General features: G+C 39.4%; 3 protein-coding genes across 4 annotated transcripts in view; all 3 read right to left on the bottom strand.

Moving 5' to 3' along the window:
* Nucleotides 1-17,177, bottom strand: part of LOC108873450 (nucleolar transcription factor 1-B) — a 37,347-nt gene that overhangs the window by 10,108 nt on the left and 10,062 nt on the right. The window lies entirely within an intron of this gene.
* The window catches only part of LOC108873424 (ataxin-7-like protein 3), a 34,412-nt gene that overhangs the window by 13,192 nt on the left and 4,043 nt on the right, over nucleotides 1-17,177 (bottom strand).
* LOC108891821 (SWI/SNF-related matrix-associated actin-dependent regulator of chromatin subfamily D member 2) lies at nucleotides 7,160-16,131 on the bottom strand. The gene is made up of 13 exons (XM_018689148.2): nucleotides 15,448-16,131; nucleotides 14,188-14,387; nucleotides 12,547-12,589; nucleotides 12,330-12,452; nucleotides 11,559-11,678; nucleotides 10,773-10,868; nucleotides 10,051-10,152; nucleotides 9,788-9,949; nucleotides 9,415-9,512; nucleotides 9,023-9,158; nucleotides 8,775-8,897; nucleotides 8,250-8,351; nucleotides 7,160-8,125 (listed from the first exon to the last, which is right to left on the bottom strand). Exons 1-13 carry the CDS (start codon nucleotides 15,598-15,600, stop codon nucleotides 8,072-8,074), a joined length of 1,512 nt encoding a protein of 503 aa, XP_018544664.2. The 5' UTR covers nucleotides 15,601-16,131; the 3' UTR covers nucleotides 7,160-8,071.

Here is a 17,177-nt window from a genome sequence, read left to right as displayed (position 1 = left end):
TCTGTCTAAACCCAACCGGTCGAGGCAGATGGCCGCCCACCTTGAGTCCGGTTCTGCTCGAGGTTTCTGCCTCTTAAAAGGAAGTTTTTCCTTGCCACAGTTGCCTAGTGCTTGCTCATGGTGGGATCTGTTGGGTTTTTCTCTGTAAATCTTATAAGATAAAGAGTACGGTCTAGACCTGCTCTATATGTACAGCGTCTCGAGATAACTTCTGTTGTGAATTGGCGCTATATAAATAAAATTTGACTTGACTTGACTTGACTTACTATACTATGACATTTTTTGATGATTTTGGAGGCCTTACATACTATGACATTTTTTGACCATTTTGGAGGCCTTACTATACTATGACATTTTTTGATGATTTTTGACACCATATTATACTATGACATTTTTTGACCATTTTTGATGCCATACTTTACTATGATATTTTTTGATGATTTTTTGGCGCCATACTATACTATGACATTTTGTGAGGAATTTTCATGCCTTACTATACTTTGATGATTTTTGATGCCATACTTTACTATGACATTTTTTGATGATTTTTGACGCCATACTATGACATTTTTTGAGCAATTTTCATTCCTTACTATACTAAGACCTTTTTTGATGATTTTTGACGCCATACTATACTATGACATTTTTTGATGATTTTTGACGCCATACTTTACTATGACATTTTTTGACCATTTTTGATGCCATACTTTACTATGTCATTTTTTGATGATTTTTGATGCCATACTTTACTATGACATTTTTTGATGATTTTTGAAGCCTTACTATACTATGACATTTTTTAACCATTTTGGAGGCCTTACTATACTATGATATTTTTTGATGATTTTTGGCGCCATACTATACTATGACATTTTTTGAGGAATTTTCATGCCTTACTATACTATGACATTTTTTGATGATTTTTGACGCCATACTTTACTATGACATTTTTTGACCATTTTTGACGACATACTATACTATGACATTTTTTGAGCAATTTTTACGCCTTACTATACTATGACATTTTTTGACCATTTTGGAGGCCTTACTATACTATGACATTTTTTGAGCAATTTTTACGCCTTACTATACTGACATTTTTTGACCATTTTGGAGGCCTTACTATACTATGACATTTTTTGATGATTTCTGATGCCATACTTTGACATTTTTTGACCATTTTTGACGACATACTATACTATGACATTTTTTGAGCAATTTTCATTCCTTACTATACTAAGACCTTTTTTGATGATTTTTGACGCCATACTATGACATTTTTTGAGCAATTTTCATTCCTTACTATACTAAGACCTTTTTTGATGATTTTTGACGCCATACTATACTATGACATTTTTTGATGATTTTTGAAGCCTTACTATACTATGACATTTTTTGAGCAATTTTGAAGCCTTACTATACTATGACATTTTTTGACCATTTTTGAGGCCTTACTAAACAGTGCTCTGTGTTGGACAGTTGATGTAAAGCCGTTTGTGAATTACCTGGAGGCCTCTGTCTTGGTCTGAAAGACCTTCTTCATTGTACGAAGACTCTCTGTGATCTTGGAATACGTCTGTGATCGTGGACTACGTCTCTGTGATCGCGGACAATGTCTCTGAGATTATGGACAATGTCTCTGCGATCATGGACTATGTCTTTGTGATCGTGGACGATGTCTCTGAGATCATAGACGGTGTCTCTGTGGTCATCAACAATGTCCCTGATCGCGGGCAATGCCGTCAAATCGGTGACCCCCGTCTCCGCCGATTCTATCGCAAGGTCTCTACGAAGCATGGACAATGTCTCTGATCACGGACAACGTCTCTCTCATCTTTGACAAGGTCTCTGCGATCATAGACAACGTCTCTGATCGTGGACAATGTCTCCCTCATCCTCAACAATGTCTCTCCGATCATGGACCATGTCTCTGCGATTGTGGACGATGTCGTGGACAAAGTGGTGACACCTGGAGGAAATCAAAGAGAAACATACAAAGGAAAATGATCAATATACAACTACCTATTCCTCATCAGCCATTTAACTATGAAAACATAGATAAATATTCAACATTACAGCTGAACCAGAACATTTAACAAACATTAGAGGGCTGTCATACTATACTATGACATTTTTTGATGATTTTTGAAGCCATACTATACTACGACATTTTTTGAGCAATTTACATGCCTTACTATACTGTGACATTTTTTGAGCAATTTTGAAGCCTTACTAGATTATGACATTTTTTGACACCATACTATACTATGACATTTTTTGACAACATTCTATACTATGACTTTTTTTAATGATTTTTCACGCCATACTATGACATTTTTTGACCATTTTTGAAGCCTTACTATACTATGACATTTTTTGAGCAATTTTCATTCCTTACTATACTATGACATTTTCTGAACATTTGTGACGCCATAATATACTATGACATTTCTTGACCATTTTTGAGGCCTTACTAAACAGTGCTCTGTGTTGGACAGTTGATGTAAAGCCGTTTGTGAATTACCTGGAGGCCTCTGTCTTGGTCTGAAAGAACTTCTTCATTGTACGAAGACTCTCTGTGATCTTGGAATACGTCTGTGATCGTGGACTACGTCTCTGTGATCGCGGACAATGTCTCTGAGATTATGGACAATGTCTCTGCGATCATGGACTATGTCTTTGTGATCGTGGACGATGTCTCTGAGATCATAGACGGTGTCTCTGTGGTCATCAACAATGTCCCTGATCGCGGGCAATGCCGTCAAATCGGTGACCCCCGTCTCCGCCGATTCTATCGCAAGGTCTCTACGAAGCATGGACAATGTCTCTGATCACGGACAACGTCTCTCTCATCTTTGACAAGGTCTCTGCGATCATAGACAACGTCTCTGATCGTGGACAATGTCTCCCTCATCCTCAACAATGTCTCTCCGATCATGGACCATGTCTCTGCGATTGTGGACGATGTCGTGGACAAAGTGGTGACACCTGGAGGAAATCAAAGAGAAACATACAAAGGAAAATGATCAATATACAACTACCTATTCCTCATCAGCCATTTAACTATGAAAACATAGATAAATATTCAACATTACAGCTGAACCAGAACATTTAACAAACATTAGAGGGCTGTCATACTATACTATGACATTTTTTGATGATTTTTGAAGCCATACTATACTACGACATTTTTTGAGCAATTTACATGCCTTACTATACTATGACATTTTTTGATGATTTTTGAAGCCATAATATACTATGACATTTTTTGAGCAATTTACATGCCTTACTATACTATGACATTTTTTGAGCAATTTACATGCCTTACTATACTATGACATTTTTTGAGCAATTTACATGCCTTACTATACTACGACATTTTTTGAGCAATTTTGAAGCCTTACTATACTATGACATTTTTTGACAACATTCTATACTATGACTTTTTTTTATGATTTTTCCCGCCATACTATGACATTTTTTGACCATTTTTGAAGCCTTACTATACTATGACATTTTTTGAGCAATTTTCATTCCTTACTATACTATGACATTTTCTGAACATTTTTGACGCCATAATATACTATGACATTTCTTGACCATTTTTGAGGCCTCACTATACTATGACATTTTTTGAACATTTTTGATGCCTTACTAAACAGTGCTCTGTGTTGGACAGTTGATGTAAAGCAGTTTGTGAATTACCTGGAGGCCTCTGTCTTGGTCTGAAAGACCGTCTTCATTGTACGAAGACTCTCTGTGATCTTGGAATACGTCTGTGATCGTGGACTACGTCTCTGTGATCGCGGACAATGTCTCTGAGATTATGGACAATGTCTCTGCGATCATGGACTATGTCTTTGTGATCGTGGACGATGTCTCTGAGATCATAGACGGTGTCTCTGTGGTCATCAACAATGTCCCTGATCGCGGGCAATGCCGTCAAATCGGTGACCCCCGTCTCCGCCGATTCTATCGCAAGGTCTCTACGAAGCATGGACAATGTCTCTGATCACGGACAACGTCTCTCTCATCTTTGACAAGGTCTCTGCGATCATAGACAACGTCTCTGATCGTGGACAATGTCTCCCTCATCCTCAACAATGTCTCTCCGATCATGGACCATGTCTCTGCGATTGTGGACGATGTCGTGGACAAAGTGGTGACACCTGGAGGAAATCAAAGAGAAACATACAAAGGAAAATGATCAATATACAACTACCTATTCCTCATCAGCCATTTAACTATGAAAACATAGATAAATATTCAACATTACAGCTGAACCAGAACATTTAACAAACATTAGAGGGCTGTCATACTATACTATGACATTTTTTGACCATTTTTGACACCATACTATACTATGACATTTTTTGAGCAATTTTCATTCCTTACTATACTATGACATTTTTTGACCATTTTTGACGCCATACTTTGTGACATTTTTTGATCAATTTTCATGTCTTACTATACTATGATATTTTTGATGTTTTTGAAGCCTTATTATACCATGACATTTTTGAGCAATTTTCATGCCGGAGTATACCATGACATTTTTTGACCATTTTTGATACCATACTATACTATAACATTTTTTTACCATTTTGACGTCATACTATACTATGACATTTTTTGTTAATGTCAGTACTCTGTGTAGGACAGTTTATGTAAAGCTGTCTGTGAATTACCTGGATGCTTCTGTCCTGGTCTCAGAAAACTTCTTCATTGTACGAAGTCTCGTGGATGAGGTCTCTGTGATCGCGGGCAGTGTCTCTGAGACTATGGACAAAGTCTCTGTGATCATCGACAATATCTCTCTGACTGCAGATAATGCCATCAAATTGGGGAACTCCGTCACTACCGACTTTTGCACATGTCTCTTCAAGTCATGGACAATGTCTCTGATTGTGGACAATGTCTCCCTCATCCTCGACAATGTCTCTCTAATCATGGACCATGTCTCTGCGATCGCGAATGATGTTTTGGCAATAGTGGACGATGTCATGGATGAAGTGGAGACACCTGGAGGAAATTAAAGGGAAACATACAGAGGAAAATAATCAATACACTACTACCTATTCTTCATCAACAGTTTAACCATGAAAACACAGAAAAATATTAAACATTACAGCTGAAACAGAACATTTAACAAAACATTTTTATGCCTTACTATACTGCGACATTTTTTTTTTACATTTTATGCCTCACTATAAAATTACGTTTTTGATGTCTTACTATAACAGGATATTTTTCCTTCTATTTTGGATTGCTATTACTTCTGCATTGCTTTTACATTACAGATTACTTTTACTGCTATCTCTAATATTAAATTACTTTTAATACCATTACATTACATATTTACTTATTAAGGCCTGAGAATAAAGCGTGCAAAGGAAACAATCAAAAGTGATCCTCCATTGGACTTGTCGACTTGTCGAGGACCACATATCAGCCATTTTGATTTAATATGCAAATTTTGCTCATTTTTCGCCATTTGGGGACACTGTATTTGAAAGCACTCCTAGACTTTTAATCATATCAACTTCAAACTCAGTCAGTTTACTGGTAATGCCTTGTGATTAATATTTACCAAAAGCTTGCGTTTTCGTCAAAGAGCGTGGCCGTGGCAGCACCTCAAATTGCTGGTAACGCTGGCATCACGGTATAAAGCAGCCAGGTACAGACGCAATATAATACAAAATGACCACAGATAGACACTAAACATTGACAACGGCATGACAGACCGCTATAAACCGAGCTAGAATGACCAGGAATTTTGGAACACAAAATTACAAAGAGATGCAAAATGTCGTAAAGTGACGATAAACAATTTCAACAGGGATTTAAACAGACTAACAGACGAACTTCTGGGGAACACTGGGGGTCCACAACCTACGTCAGGGCGCCTCAGTCACGGAAACATAAATACACAAACAAACTCTTACCCACGCGATAACAACGTTAAAAGAGAAGGCTAATGCTAACGCTCGCTGTTAACACAAATGCTAAGGCCAGCCGCTAGCTAGTTAGTTCCTTAGCCTTACCTTCGCAACGCAGGTGTGTTCGGCATCCAGCCTCACTCATGTTCCACAAAAATTAGCTTCAAAACTTGTTTCAACATCTATGCTTCTCCGGTAATGAAGTGCTCTCACAGTACTGACAAACCGAAGCACCTGCTCAAGCGGTAGTTTAAATTTGTCTTTGTTTCTCCGCCTCTCTGAGCTCCTCCCAGACGGCCATGACCAATGACGACACACGTTGGCGAGTGCAAACGTGAAGCCATACACACCACACACACACACACTCAGAGGGAGAGGCGGGGGATACAGAGTCGGTCGAGGTCGACGCAGATGGTCGCCCACACCTGAGTCCGGTTCTGCTCAAGGTTTCTGCCTCTTAAAAGGAAGTTTTTCCTTGCCACTGCCGTCTAGTGCTTGCTCATGGTGGCATCTGTTGGGTCTCTCTCTGTAACCACATTTTAAAGAGTATGGTCTAGACCTGCTCTACATTGTTATTTGAAGAGTGGTAAACGTGTCCCAGTTCTTGGCCAAACCAGCCATACCTGAGCTCTTAGACCAGCACTTACATGCATAATGAAAGCATGAACTTAGGTCTTTCAGTGTACAACCTGAGAAAGAGCCTGTATCTTAATGTAAAAAATAATCACAAAAAGGTGATCAGAATTTTAGTGCTTTTCTAAAAGGTAGGTGTAGACTCTTAAAGAGGACAATATAACACTCATTTGTAAGTATGTTTATTGCAAAAAATACTCCAAATGTATAAAAGATAAAGGCCTTTGATTGATACACAACATGCAAACGTTTTACAAAGAGGCTGTACAAAAACATTTGTACATACAACATTTCTTAAATTCTAAGTGCCTTCTTCACAAAACACATTTTGGCACAGCGATATCTGTGAACATGGAATGTTTCAAGAAATTCTGGAGATCTTCTCATACAAAACCTTAAGAAAACAGCATTTCAATGAAAAGTTAACTTGTGAAACTACAAACTGTACACAACAATTTGGTGCATTGTTAAGTTGACATGCTACAACTGCATTCCTATATTATAAACACCAGTTAACCTTCTTGGGAGGTACAGATCGCACAGTGAGATCCTTTCAACCCAAAGAGTCTCCCCAAATAGTTCCTCTATCTGGAATGAAAACAATGAAAAACTCAAATGACAAATGAAAACAGCATGTAAACATTCAAGAAGTTTTTTTTAAAAAAAAAAATTGAGAAAGAATTACAGCTGGACAGAGTGGATTCATGTCCATGAACAAATAAGGAGTTCAATCTTTTCCAGAGAGGAACTTTCATGGAAATCCTGGTCTCTTACATAGCAAAGAAATGTTTCATTTCAAATGATATATCCACTGATATAAAACAGTACCAAAACCTGTGAAATTATAATTGGCATCGATAGCTTTTTATCTAAGTCAAGACATTTAAAGAATTCCTGTTTTTTTGAAGATTAAAAAAAAAAAAAAATCTAAATGTACTTGTGAACATACATACATACATATTTTGGAATGAAATGCTTAATTCTACAATGCCTCCCGATTCTTGTTTATTGAGACGTTACTAGACACCAGGTATTGTTCCTATCTAAACTTATGGCTTTAAAATGTGAAGGTAAACAGAACCCCATTCAAAATAGCACACAACATGATGGTGAAAAACACCTAAACAGCACCAATGCTTACAATGTTTTAAGCATATTGTACCATAAAGCAAAACATACTGCAGAACAACGCAAAGATTATTTGAACAGGCTCAAAATGACATGACAATGCAAGGCAAACATATTGTTAAGGACATGTAAATAACCTCTTTGGTCCCATAAACTCTGCCTGTGTTAAAATTATTATCTATGGGAACAACAAAGATGTGTATCCCACTTAGAAGCTGGTATCTCATATCACATCAGTGAGGATGGCTTTGTGAACACTTAAGCTGCAACATCAGCTTGTGTCTTTCCAAGCTAATTCCAATTTCAATTGAGAAGACGTTATCATCTGAAGTGTAAACCAAAGTTGGCTGTGACTCCTCTGGAATATGTATTTAGGTGAGTCGGATACCCAACACCTGCTCCAACTCTTGTCTTCTCTGTTGCACCTGAAACAAAGAAGGGATCATGTCAGTGTGAATTAAAACTAATAACACTCTACTGAACCCTTTCAATAAAACATGTGTTGAGCATGAACAGTTTAAAGGTACATTAGGCTCAGTAATTTCTTACTTTGGAGTAAATGTATCTGCCCACTGCCTCTGGTACCCAGGGTGCCTGGTAGAACTCAGTCCTCCTTTCCTCCTCTGGGTTTCCTGTCACATCTGTCATCAACTAATGAAAAAGAAATGTATTATTGAACAGGAACCATGACGTCATGAATACAGAAAACTTTATAATTCACTTTTTAGACTTATATGTTTTAACTGTACTAAGTGAGTTGATGATTTACCAATTCACCTAGCAAGCCCAGAACCTACTGGAGCACATCTTTATCCAGACACTGAGCTAATTTAATTGGAGCAAATGATGCTCTAAAATTATTAATAATTTAAATTGTTGTTGTTTTACTTGCAATAATACAACAGCCATTGGAGCTTCAAGAAGTGGAGTTTGAATAAAAGTTTAAAATTAGATCTACACTGCAACCTTACTGATATTGAAAACATATTTTGTAATACTTTGACCCCTCTCAACAGAAAATAACATCCTATATGGACTCTTGTTGAGATGTTAGTGCTGGGAGCCAATGTTTACCTTCAGATCTCTGCTCTGAGACTTGAGCCAGTCCTGGATGAAATCCTGTGGATTATTGCTGAAGCTCAGCATAAAGTCTCTCTCAGTCTTCAGCTGGTTAATGTACTCAATCGTCTCATGGATCTGTAGTAAACAAAACCAGTACAGGAATCGATAACACTCTTATAACAAACCCTTTCCCCCTTTATTACAACTCTCCTAAAAATGCCTGTGAGGTGCAGGTGACAGTGACTGACTGGTGGGCCGACCTTCATCTCCAGAGCAGCAATCTCCTGTTGGTTAGTTGTAGAGGACAAAAAACTGTTCATCTGTCCCTTCAGTGGATCATCAACCTCCACATCAATGTCATAACAAGCAGTCTTCTTCTGATCCGTGGGGTCCACACTGCTCAGAGATGACACAAAGTGAGACAGAATTTTAAGAGCAAACTAGGACTAGGTATTGATGACTCAAAACATCTCATATAAATGCACAGTGGCTGAAAATGAAAGCTCATGCATGAAATTAAAATCTTTAGAAATACTTTGGAGGATTCTAGAAAAAACCTGAGATCTTGACAATACTGGCAGTTAGAGGTAAGCAAACATGCATAACACATGCAAAAACACAGATGGAGGGATAACAATCCACACCCCCTTACCTAATGATGTGATTGATAATGATGGGGTCAGGGTGCTGCAGCAGGCCCGCCAGTTTCATGGGAATTTCAGAGAACCTCATGCGAGGACAGCCAAAGATCTGAGGAGCATTTGGTTAGAGAACAGGTTATGTTTATCGCGGTAGGTCCTACAAATGGTACTTTCCTCCTCATTGGGTGCATGAATCACTAGTTTGAAGGAACAAATCATTGAAGACACTGCTCAACATTAGCAAGGCTCTGCTCATTTGATATAATACAGATACACAATAATTTTTAAGGCATTTTGGAATATCAACATAACACTGGGAAATTTATGCTCAAGGGGAAAGCTAGCATTTTGTCACTTGGCTTCCACTCAAAATTACTCCATTACTTGTCTGAAATAGCGGTTGCAGTTGATGTACTCCTTCTCATGACTATCCTGCAGCTTGTTGTTCTTGATATAGAGCCAGAGAGCTTGCATGATGCTGGCCCTGGTCTGTGTGTGCACACCCAGCAGACGAGCCAGCCGTGGGTCCAGTTTGTACTGAGGGGGCTGGAAACAAAGCGTTGGGGCAAATACAAAGTTAGTGGAAAGAGGTTTGACCAAGTCATACCACAACTGTTTTGGACAAGATGGACAAGCAAAGAGCTTACCTGGTGGTCGAGCATGAGCAGTAGAGTGCATTTAACATTCACATCGCCAGGTCTTTTAACCTGGAAACCATCTGTCTCCTGGGTGGTGGGCATTCTATGCCACTGCATGATAAAAACAAGTAAAATTCTTAAAAGTCCAAAGTACACAAAATCTAAACTGAAATAAGTTGATAAAATAAAAAGTTGTTGACTCAAGTAAGTTGTTAACTTAAGTACAGCCCACTATTTACTCCTTGTTTATGTCCACCCTTACTTGTGGTGCTCCAGGCTTATGTTATAATTATTAGGTATCTATTACCATAAGTATTTTCTCTCACCACTCTATTTGTATGTGAGATACAGATCTGTGAGTTGGCTTTAAAACATATTTTCTGATGATAATGCCAAAAATGGTATAGCACACTGTAGATTTTCATTAAGGGCTGGTATAACTCTATCTGTGAGATTAATTTACACATTCATTCAAGGTTACTGGACTGAACATGGTAGGATAGCTTCCACATTCAAGAGCTCTTAGTAAAGCTGCTCCCCTCTCTGGACTGTCTAACAGGCTCAGAGAGGATGGGCTCCAGATTTTTACTGATTCCAGCTGAACTCTGCTTTTTGACCAGAGCTGAAAAATGGGACTGGGGCTGGTGAATCAACAGCAATCTCACCACATTTTTTTGTGCTTAAAATGTTATGAGGTGGTTGGATCAAATGATTATGTCATTACATCATACCTCTACTAAGTGGTTGTCAGGTCCATAGAGCTCCTTATCTAGCTCAATCACCAGGCTCTTGAAGAAAGATGAGAACTTCCTCTTTTGCTTGCCGGGCTAGGAATACAAAGTGCATAAAAGAGTGTGAAAATGCGGAGCAACAATATTGCTATCTGTGTCTTCTTATTGTGCTGTGTCAGGCTGTGTAGCTGCATTGTTTAGCTCTGACCACATTGGGGGTGGTGAGGAACAAAACTGTAGACAACTAGAAAAAGCTGTTGCACCCCCACCCTCTCCCCAGCCCTGTCAAACTGTTTGCACAACATGACCCCTTTCACTCCTTCCCTCACATCCCATTTCTTTTTCTGTTACTCCATGCAAAACTCCTACGCATACCTAACCCAATGAGCCGAGGGAGAAAAATTAACAGGAAAAAAAAAATCCTCCTTCATGTGGTCCCAGACAACACAATGAGTTGAGCTGGAACTGATGGAGGGAGGGGGGATATGTCAGCCCCTGGTATGTAAAGGCCAGTGGTTTCAATTCATTGTTTCAAAAGAGAGTATGAGCTTGTGCGTACGAGTGCATATGTGTGTGTTGGGAGTTGCGGGGTGGAGTGGGGAGAGCAGTAAACACACATCTGGTTGCGTGGTCTGAGCCAAGGACACAGGCCAACCAGAGCTGTGTGACTGTGAAGTTTTCAGAAACACAATAACAGAGACTGAAATACTTGGGAGTGAGGCCACAGTGAGAATTGTGAAACTGAGCAACAAGATTCAAATGTAATGAGTGATGTTATACACGTACTTCCTCCAGAAGTTTGCCTTCCACTCTCAGCTCCCAGGACGACACCTTCTCTGCCTCCTCACCCTCAGGCTTGCTGGGCGTGTATGTGTTGGAAATGTAGATCCTGAGTTTGCGTTTTTGCTGTATCAGAGGAGATGAACAAGCATACACATCAGGGATTCAAGTAACAACAGTGTTACTCAATTTAAAATGAAAAAATTGAAGTGGTTGAGAAAGGGTTTTGACAAAACATGCCATAAATTGTCATGTCATAAATTAGTCAAAAAAAACATTTTAAAGTGGCGGGGTCTGCCATTGCTATGCTGGATTCCTATCTACACATGAGGCATTCACAGAAAATGATGCATGCAAATAATCCAGTGTTAGTTTCACTCTCATAAAGAAATCTCAGAGCTGTATTAAGTTACTGCTACTGAAACCTTCTTACAGCATTCAACTGATGAAACATACAGTGGCTTTTATTGTGAAAACATCATGTTATTTTTTACTGAAACAATGTGTGTTTGTTTGGCTACACTGTAAATGGATACACCAGTTGCTCCTCTGCTGGATTTCTGACAAAGGAGCTGCTGAAGTAGTTTTTGCTTTTGTATTAAACCACACTCGCTGCTCACCTCTAGTAACCACAGGTGTCACCAAATGAACCGGGACTGAAATCTCATGGATTTATTGTGATTAGCCTGCACATCACAAAACCTGGAAACCTTATCTCTAAATTTCCTTTCATTGGATTTCCTTAAAATTTCACAATGCATTATAATGAAGAGATACCATAATGGGCTTCTTGATGGCTTCCTGAATCTCCATACGCTTTCGGGCGATGGTCTGATCCAGTTTCCTCTCAAAGGCCAAGAGGTCCATGTAGGCCTGGGATTCTGGGACCAGGTCTCTGATCTGAGGAGCCAATGGTAGAACGTAAGTAGTATAGACAACTATAGGAAAACTAGTTCCATGTAACACATGATTCACTGGATGAAAACTTTCTTACCCTCTGTGGGAGAACCTTGTCTGCCATCTTGCGTCGTTTTGCCCTGAATCACACAGAAAACATAACATGATGATTTCCAAAGTAAAATGAAATGGTCACATTAACCATATGCTGTCTATAACATTTGGATGATCCAATGGCTAAAAATATTACTTTATGAGATGAGGACATACTGTACTATGTTGCCAGTGTTATCTTATCATTTAGCATTTGCCCTTTTAAAACTATGACCTTCATTAACCAATTTACAAGGAATTGACCATGCACTGACACATATAAGACTAACAGAAAGACCTCATTGACTTCATTCGATAACAGTATCTGGGCCACTGCTATCTCTTCATTAAGTCCCACGAATGAGCACCTCGGGCTCTCACTTATCATTACTACTGACTTCATAAAAGCTGTTTTGTTTATTTAATTAAATTACACAGTTCCCCCTCATTATGACTAAATTTAATTCTGAAGCTCTTTAATGAGAATTTAGGATGGTGCCTCTAGCCTTGTGGCTCCCTAATCCCACTACACTGAGAAGACAAGAGGTTCATTGTGGATAAAACTGTAAATACTGCTTTGCATCATGGCTCGCCACATTTATGAGTGCGGCGTCATTGAGCAGTTTGAAGTCAAAAATACCCTCTGCTAAGCAAAGGCCAGTCATGAGATACTCCTATCCGCGTGTCTATGTGATCTAAGCCGTGCTTTTAACAGTACAGCAGCTTCACAAACAGAGTGCAGAGGGAAAAACACATGCTAGATAAAGAGTAGCGCTGTTATGATGTTAATAAGCCACGACGGGCAAAATTAGCAAGTACATTTCCTTAACCACAAACTACACTCTGAGCAAACTTCCCCCTGAGCATCATGTTAATTTAACATCTTCAAAGTACACAAACTAAAATATATACAGCCCTTTATTTAATGGTTTCTAATCCTCATGAACACTTTTCTGCTACCATTACATATCATATCATAAAAATCAACAAAACAACAGTGTGATAATAAAATTTAACTGTTTGACTTGACAATGGCTTTACACTGGTTTGTTTTAGTCAGTCAGAATCAGAAAAATTAGGTTTTGTATGTCCAAGATATGAAAGAAGGGGGAGATGTTGCAGGAAATGTGATGCGATTTAAAATGTAAACAGTATTTCAAGAGTTTCAAGTAAATTTTTTATTGTCCATTCATTGTTGCTGTTGTTACAAAATGGTTTGACTTGAGTTACTTGGCTGACAATTTTTACTACTGTTCAGTTTTGATACTTGATTTAATTAAGCCACTTAATTAATAAAAATAACAAAAATTCATCAAATATGAGGATTTGCTGTTTTCCTTGTTTCTTGTTTTGTGTCATTGTAAATTGAATATATTATTTTGGACGGCTGTACAGGAAAAAGAAGCAATTTGAAAATGTCACCTTGAGCTCTGAGAAATTGTAGTTTTTCACTTTATTTCTACTTATGTTGACCAAACAATTACAAAAGTAACTGTTAGTTGCAGCCCTATTTATATGAAAGCAAAGTCAAGATTTCCACAGCGCCATGCTCTGATTTGGCGCCTTGGTCAATCAACCTTGGCACTGTTCCTCTCCCTCACTTCTCCTTCTGTCACACAAACACTCTCACTTCTCCACGGCTTACCCTCGTCTGAGGCCTCCTCCCAACGCCTCTTGCTGCTGCTGCTGATGCTGATGAAGGAACCGCTTCCTTGAGGTGTCCATGCTTGGGGGCCCCATGCCTGGCCGCATGGGCATGCTCCCTCCACCATAAGAGGGGCCAGGCAGCTGACCCCCCATTGACCCCATGGGGCCCCCCACCCTACTGGGTGGCATCCCTGGACGCTAGAGAAACAGAACAGGAAACTGAAGCTATTATTTCAGGTTCATAACAATTTTCAAGTACTGAAAACACACTGCTGTGTACTAAACAAGTTTCTCTCTCCAGATCCCTGTAATTGTATCTTTCTAGTACTCACTCCTTCCCCTTTTGAAAAAACTAATGTTATCAAAATACACAGGTATGCAAATGATTTGGTTATGCTTTCTTCCCACACTACTGGTTTACAACAGATTACTAAGAGATCCCAATGTAATGAGATTCTGGTGTCAGATTTAATGTCAAAAAATTAAAGGGATAATTGGATGGAGGATATAGAAATGAGTATTTCCTTGTTTTACTATGAAGCTACACGCTGAAACAAACCAGACAGTAGTGATTTATCTACAATGTATTTGAAAGAAATGACTTCTCAACACTGCTGTATTCTTCGTCTAGTCTGTCTGTCAACTGAAAAGCAAATATCTGAGCCCATATGGCTCCAACTGACAAACACTACACAACTGTGATAATGCATGTCAACTGAAGACCACACGAGGCTGCAGATGGTGGCAAAACTAGGTAATATATGCAGGCTAAGCTCTGACAGATGGTGGTGATGATAAACTTACTTTTGTTTTCAAGCTAACTGACAGGAGGCCACGGGCAGCCACGTGATTTTCGCTTTCATACATGCTCAAAACATTGTTCTGTGATACTAATATTAATAAAACGTCCAAATTTTCAAGGCACACAGTATTCAAACACTGTAAACGACATCTTAAAAATGTGTTCAATTTATTCGTGGCAGTAAGTAATTACACACCCTTTCAAATGCGGAAGTTGTGCCCACACCTTGATATTTTCAGACTGATGAGCATTGAGATTGTTTTCAATTTGGTGTCCGTCAGGTGACTCATTTAAACTGGATAAGTTTATTTAACACTAAATTTAGGAGTGCTGTATTTGTTTTTAAAAGCAGACAAGTATGACGTAAATTTTAGAAAGCCGCGGCAAAAAATAACGTCATTCAGAGATAACCAACCCAGTTTCCATATTTAACAGATAAATTAGGTAGAAACCAACCTGGAGGTACTGGGGAGCGCTGTTCATGCTTCGGGGGTATCCCGCCGGGGGCTGCGGCATTCCTGGCATCCTCATGCCCGCTGAATGCCCTACATTCATGGGATTCACATTCGGATTCATCGGGGGACCCGTGAAGCCTCCTCTTGATGCCATCTTCTAGATCCACAAGTGGTTAAAAGTGGCCGAAACTTCTACCAAATTTCGGTCCAAATACGAGTCTAGCAGGCTGCTAGGTGGACGTCGCTGGCACAAGTCCCGAAGTAGCCAGCTAGCTAACTAGAATAACTTTAGATGATGTCGAGTTGTGGTTTGACAGCAGACACACTGTCAACAAAAAGCTAGCTAATGTTAGCTCGTCTCCTACCGTTTCAAGTTCCGGGATTTGCCTCTTCCTACAACTGCTTGGTTTCTAGACACCAAGTGGTGGCTGTTACTCGTCTTCTCCTCCCCTTGCTTTTAAGTCTGAACATCACTATGGGAGGGTAATTTCACGGTGAAGCTAATGATAAACATGATAACACCTTACTAAGACAAAACTGGGCGTCAAAAGCAAAACCAAGAAGTCTTCTAACTGCCTACACACACAATGCCAAATGCTGCCTTCACTGATGTCGGAAATTTCGTTGTTTCGTTTAGTCTCGCCTAATCAACGGTTTCTTCGCTTGGCTTAAACCGGCGTGAACAAATTCAAATACTTGTGTCACATTATTTCATCAAACTATTCTATGTGTGCCTATGACGCACTGATAGCCGTTTGGTCTGTGTACGATTTTTCATTTCCCCTTACTATCTTTCTAGTGATGAAATTAAACACTACACGGGCCCTGATGCATACTTATCCTCCTCATTATCAAAACTGACATCGTGTGGCAATTAACTGACCTTATAACATGGCTGGATCAACCTGTCAGGTGGCCCCCGGGAACACACACACACACACACACACACACAAAAAAAAAAACCAAACAAACAAACGAAAAAAAAAACCCCTCAGGCCCATGTTGACACCATCAACCACCAACCACCTATCCCACTACATGTTGTCTATGCATGCCTAGCCTTATGCAGGTAGCCTATCACCTCCCACTTTCCATTCAAAACTGCCTACACCGACGCAGGAAGCATAGAAGCAGGAATAATACTCTCTGGTGCCAGGTCAATTAGTTTGTGGTAATCAAATAAAACACAGCATTATAATAAATGGAATATGCACCGTGTTAGCATATAAACTAAGATACTGCAGGTCTTAAAACAAGGGGTCCGTCTAAAAGACAGGGCTGCAAAATTCAATTCAATTCAGTTCAGGAACTGCTTGAGTTAATGCTGTAATTTTGTGGTGCAACTTGCAATATATTAAACCTGGGATTTTGGGGGTTCCTGGGGATTGAGGCCATAGGGAAGTTGCCTGGTTGGTAATCCAGCCTTGCTTCAAAGCAAGGGTGTGTAGGGGGTTTGCAGCCAGTAGGGATGACCTTTGGCCTCATAGACCATTTGGGCCCACTTCACGTTTCAACATGCCAATGCTAAAACTTGCCCAGGTAGGCAGAGTACAAACTGGATAACACAACACATCATGTATGCAACAGCACCAATATGAAGGTCTTATTTTCAAGCTCTTCTTCTCAGCATTTTGCTCACTTTGCCTACACACACAGCTGTAACAGAGCTCAGAAATAAGACTTCAAGAGGAGCACATGAAACAGCATAACTTGAGCCCCTCTGGCAGTTCT

The sequence above is a fragment of the Lates calcarifer genome, linkage group LG23, assembly GCF_001640805.2.
Source record: "Lates calcarifer isolate ASB-BC8 linkage group LG23, TLL_Latcal_v3, whole genome shotgun sequence".
Classification (NCBI taxonomy): domain Eukaryota; kingdom Metazoa; phylum Chordata; class Actinopteri; family Centropomidae; genus Lates; species Lates calcarifer.
The sequence above is the reverse complement of the archived record's forward strand: the minus strand, read 5'-3'. Positions and strand labels throughout refer to the sequence as shown.

Coding starts and splice junctions, on each gene's coding strand:
- LOC108891821 (XM_018689148.2), bottom strand. CDS start 15,600: ATGGCATCAAGAGGAGGCTTCACGGGTCCCCCGATGAATCCGAATGTG. Junction 10,869..11,558: donor AAGGCAAACTTCTGGAGGAA/GTACGTGTATAA, acceptor TTGTATTCCTAG/CCCGGCAAGCAAAAGAGGAA. Junction 10,153..10,772: donor CTGACAACCACTTAGTAGAG/GTATGATGTAAT, acceptor TTTATCATGCAG/TGGCATAGAATGCCCACCAC.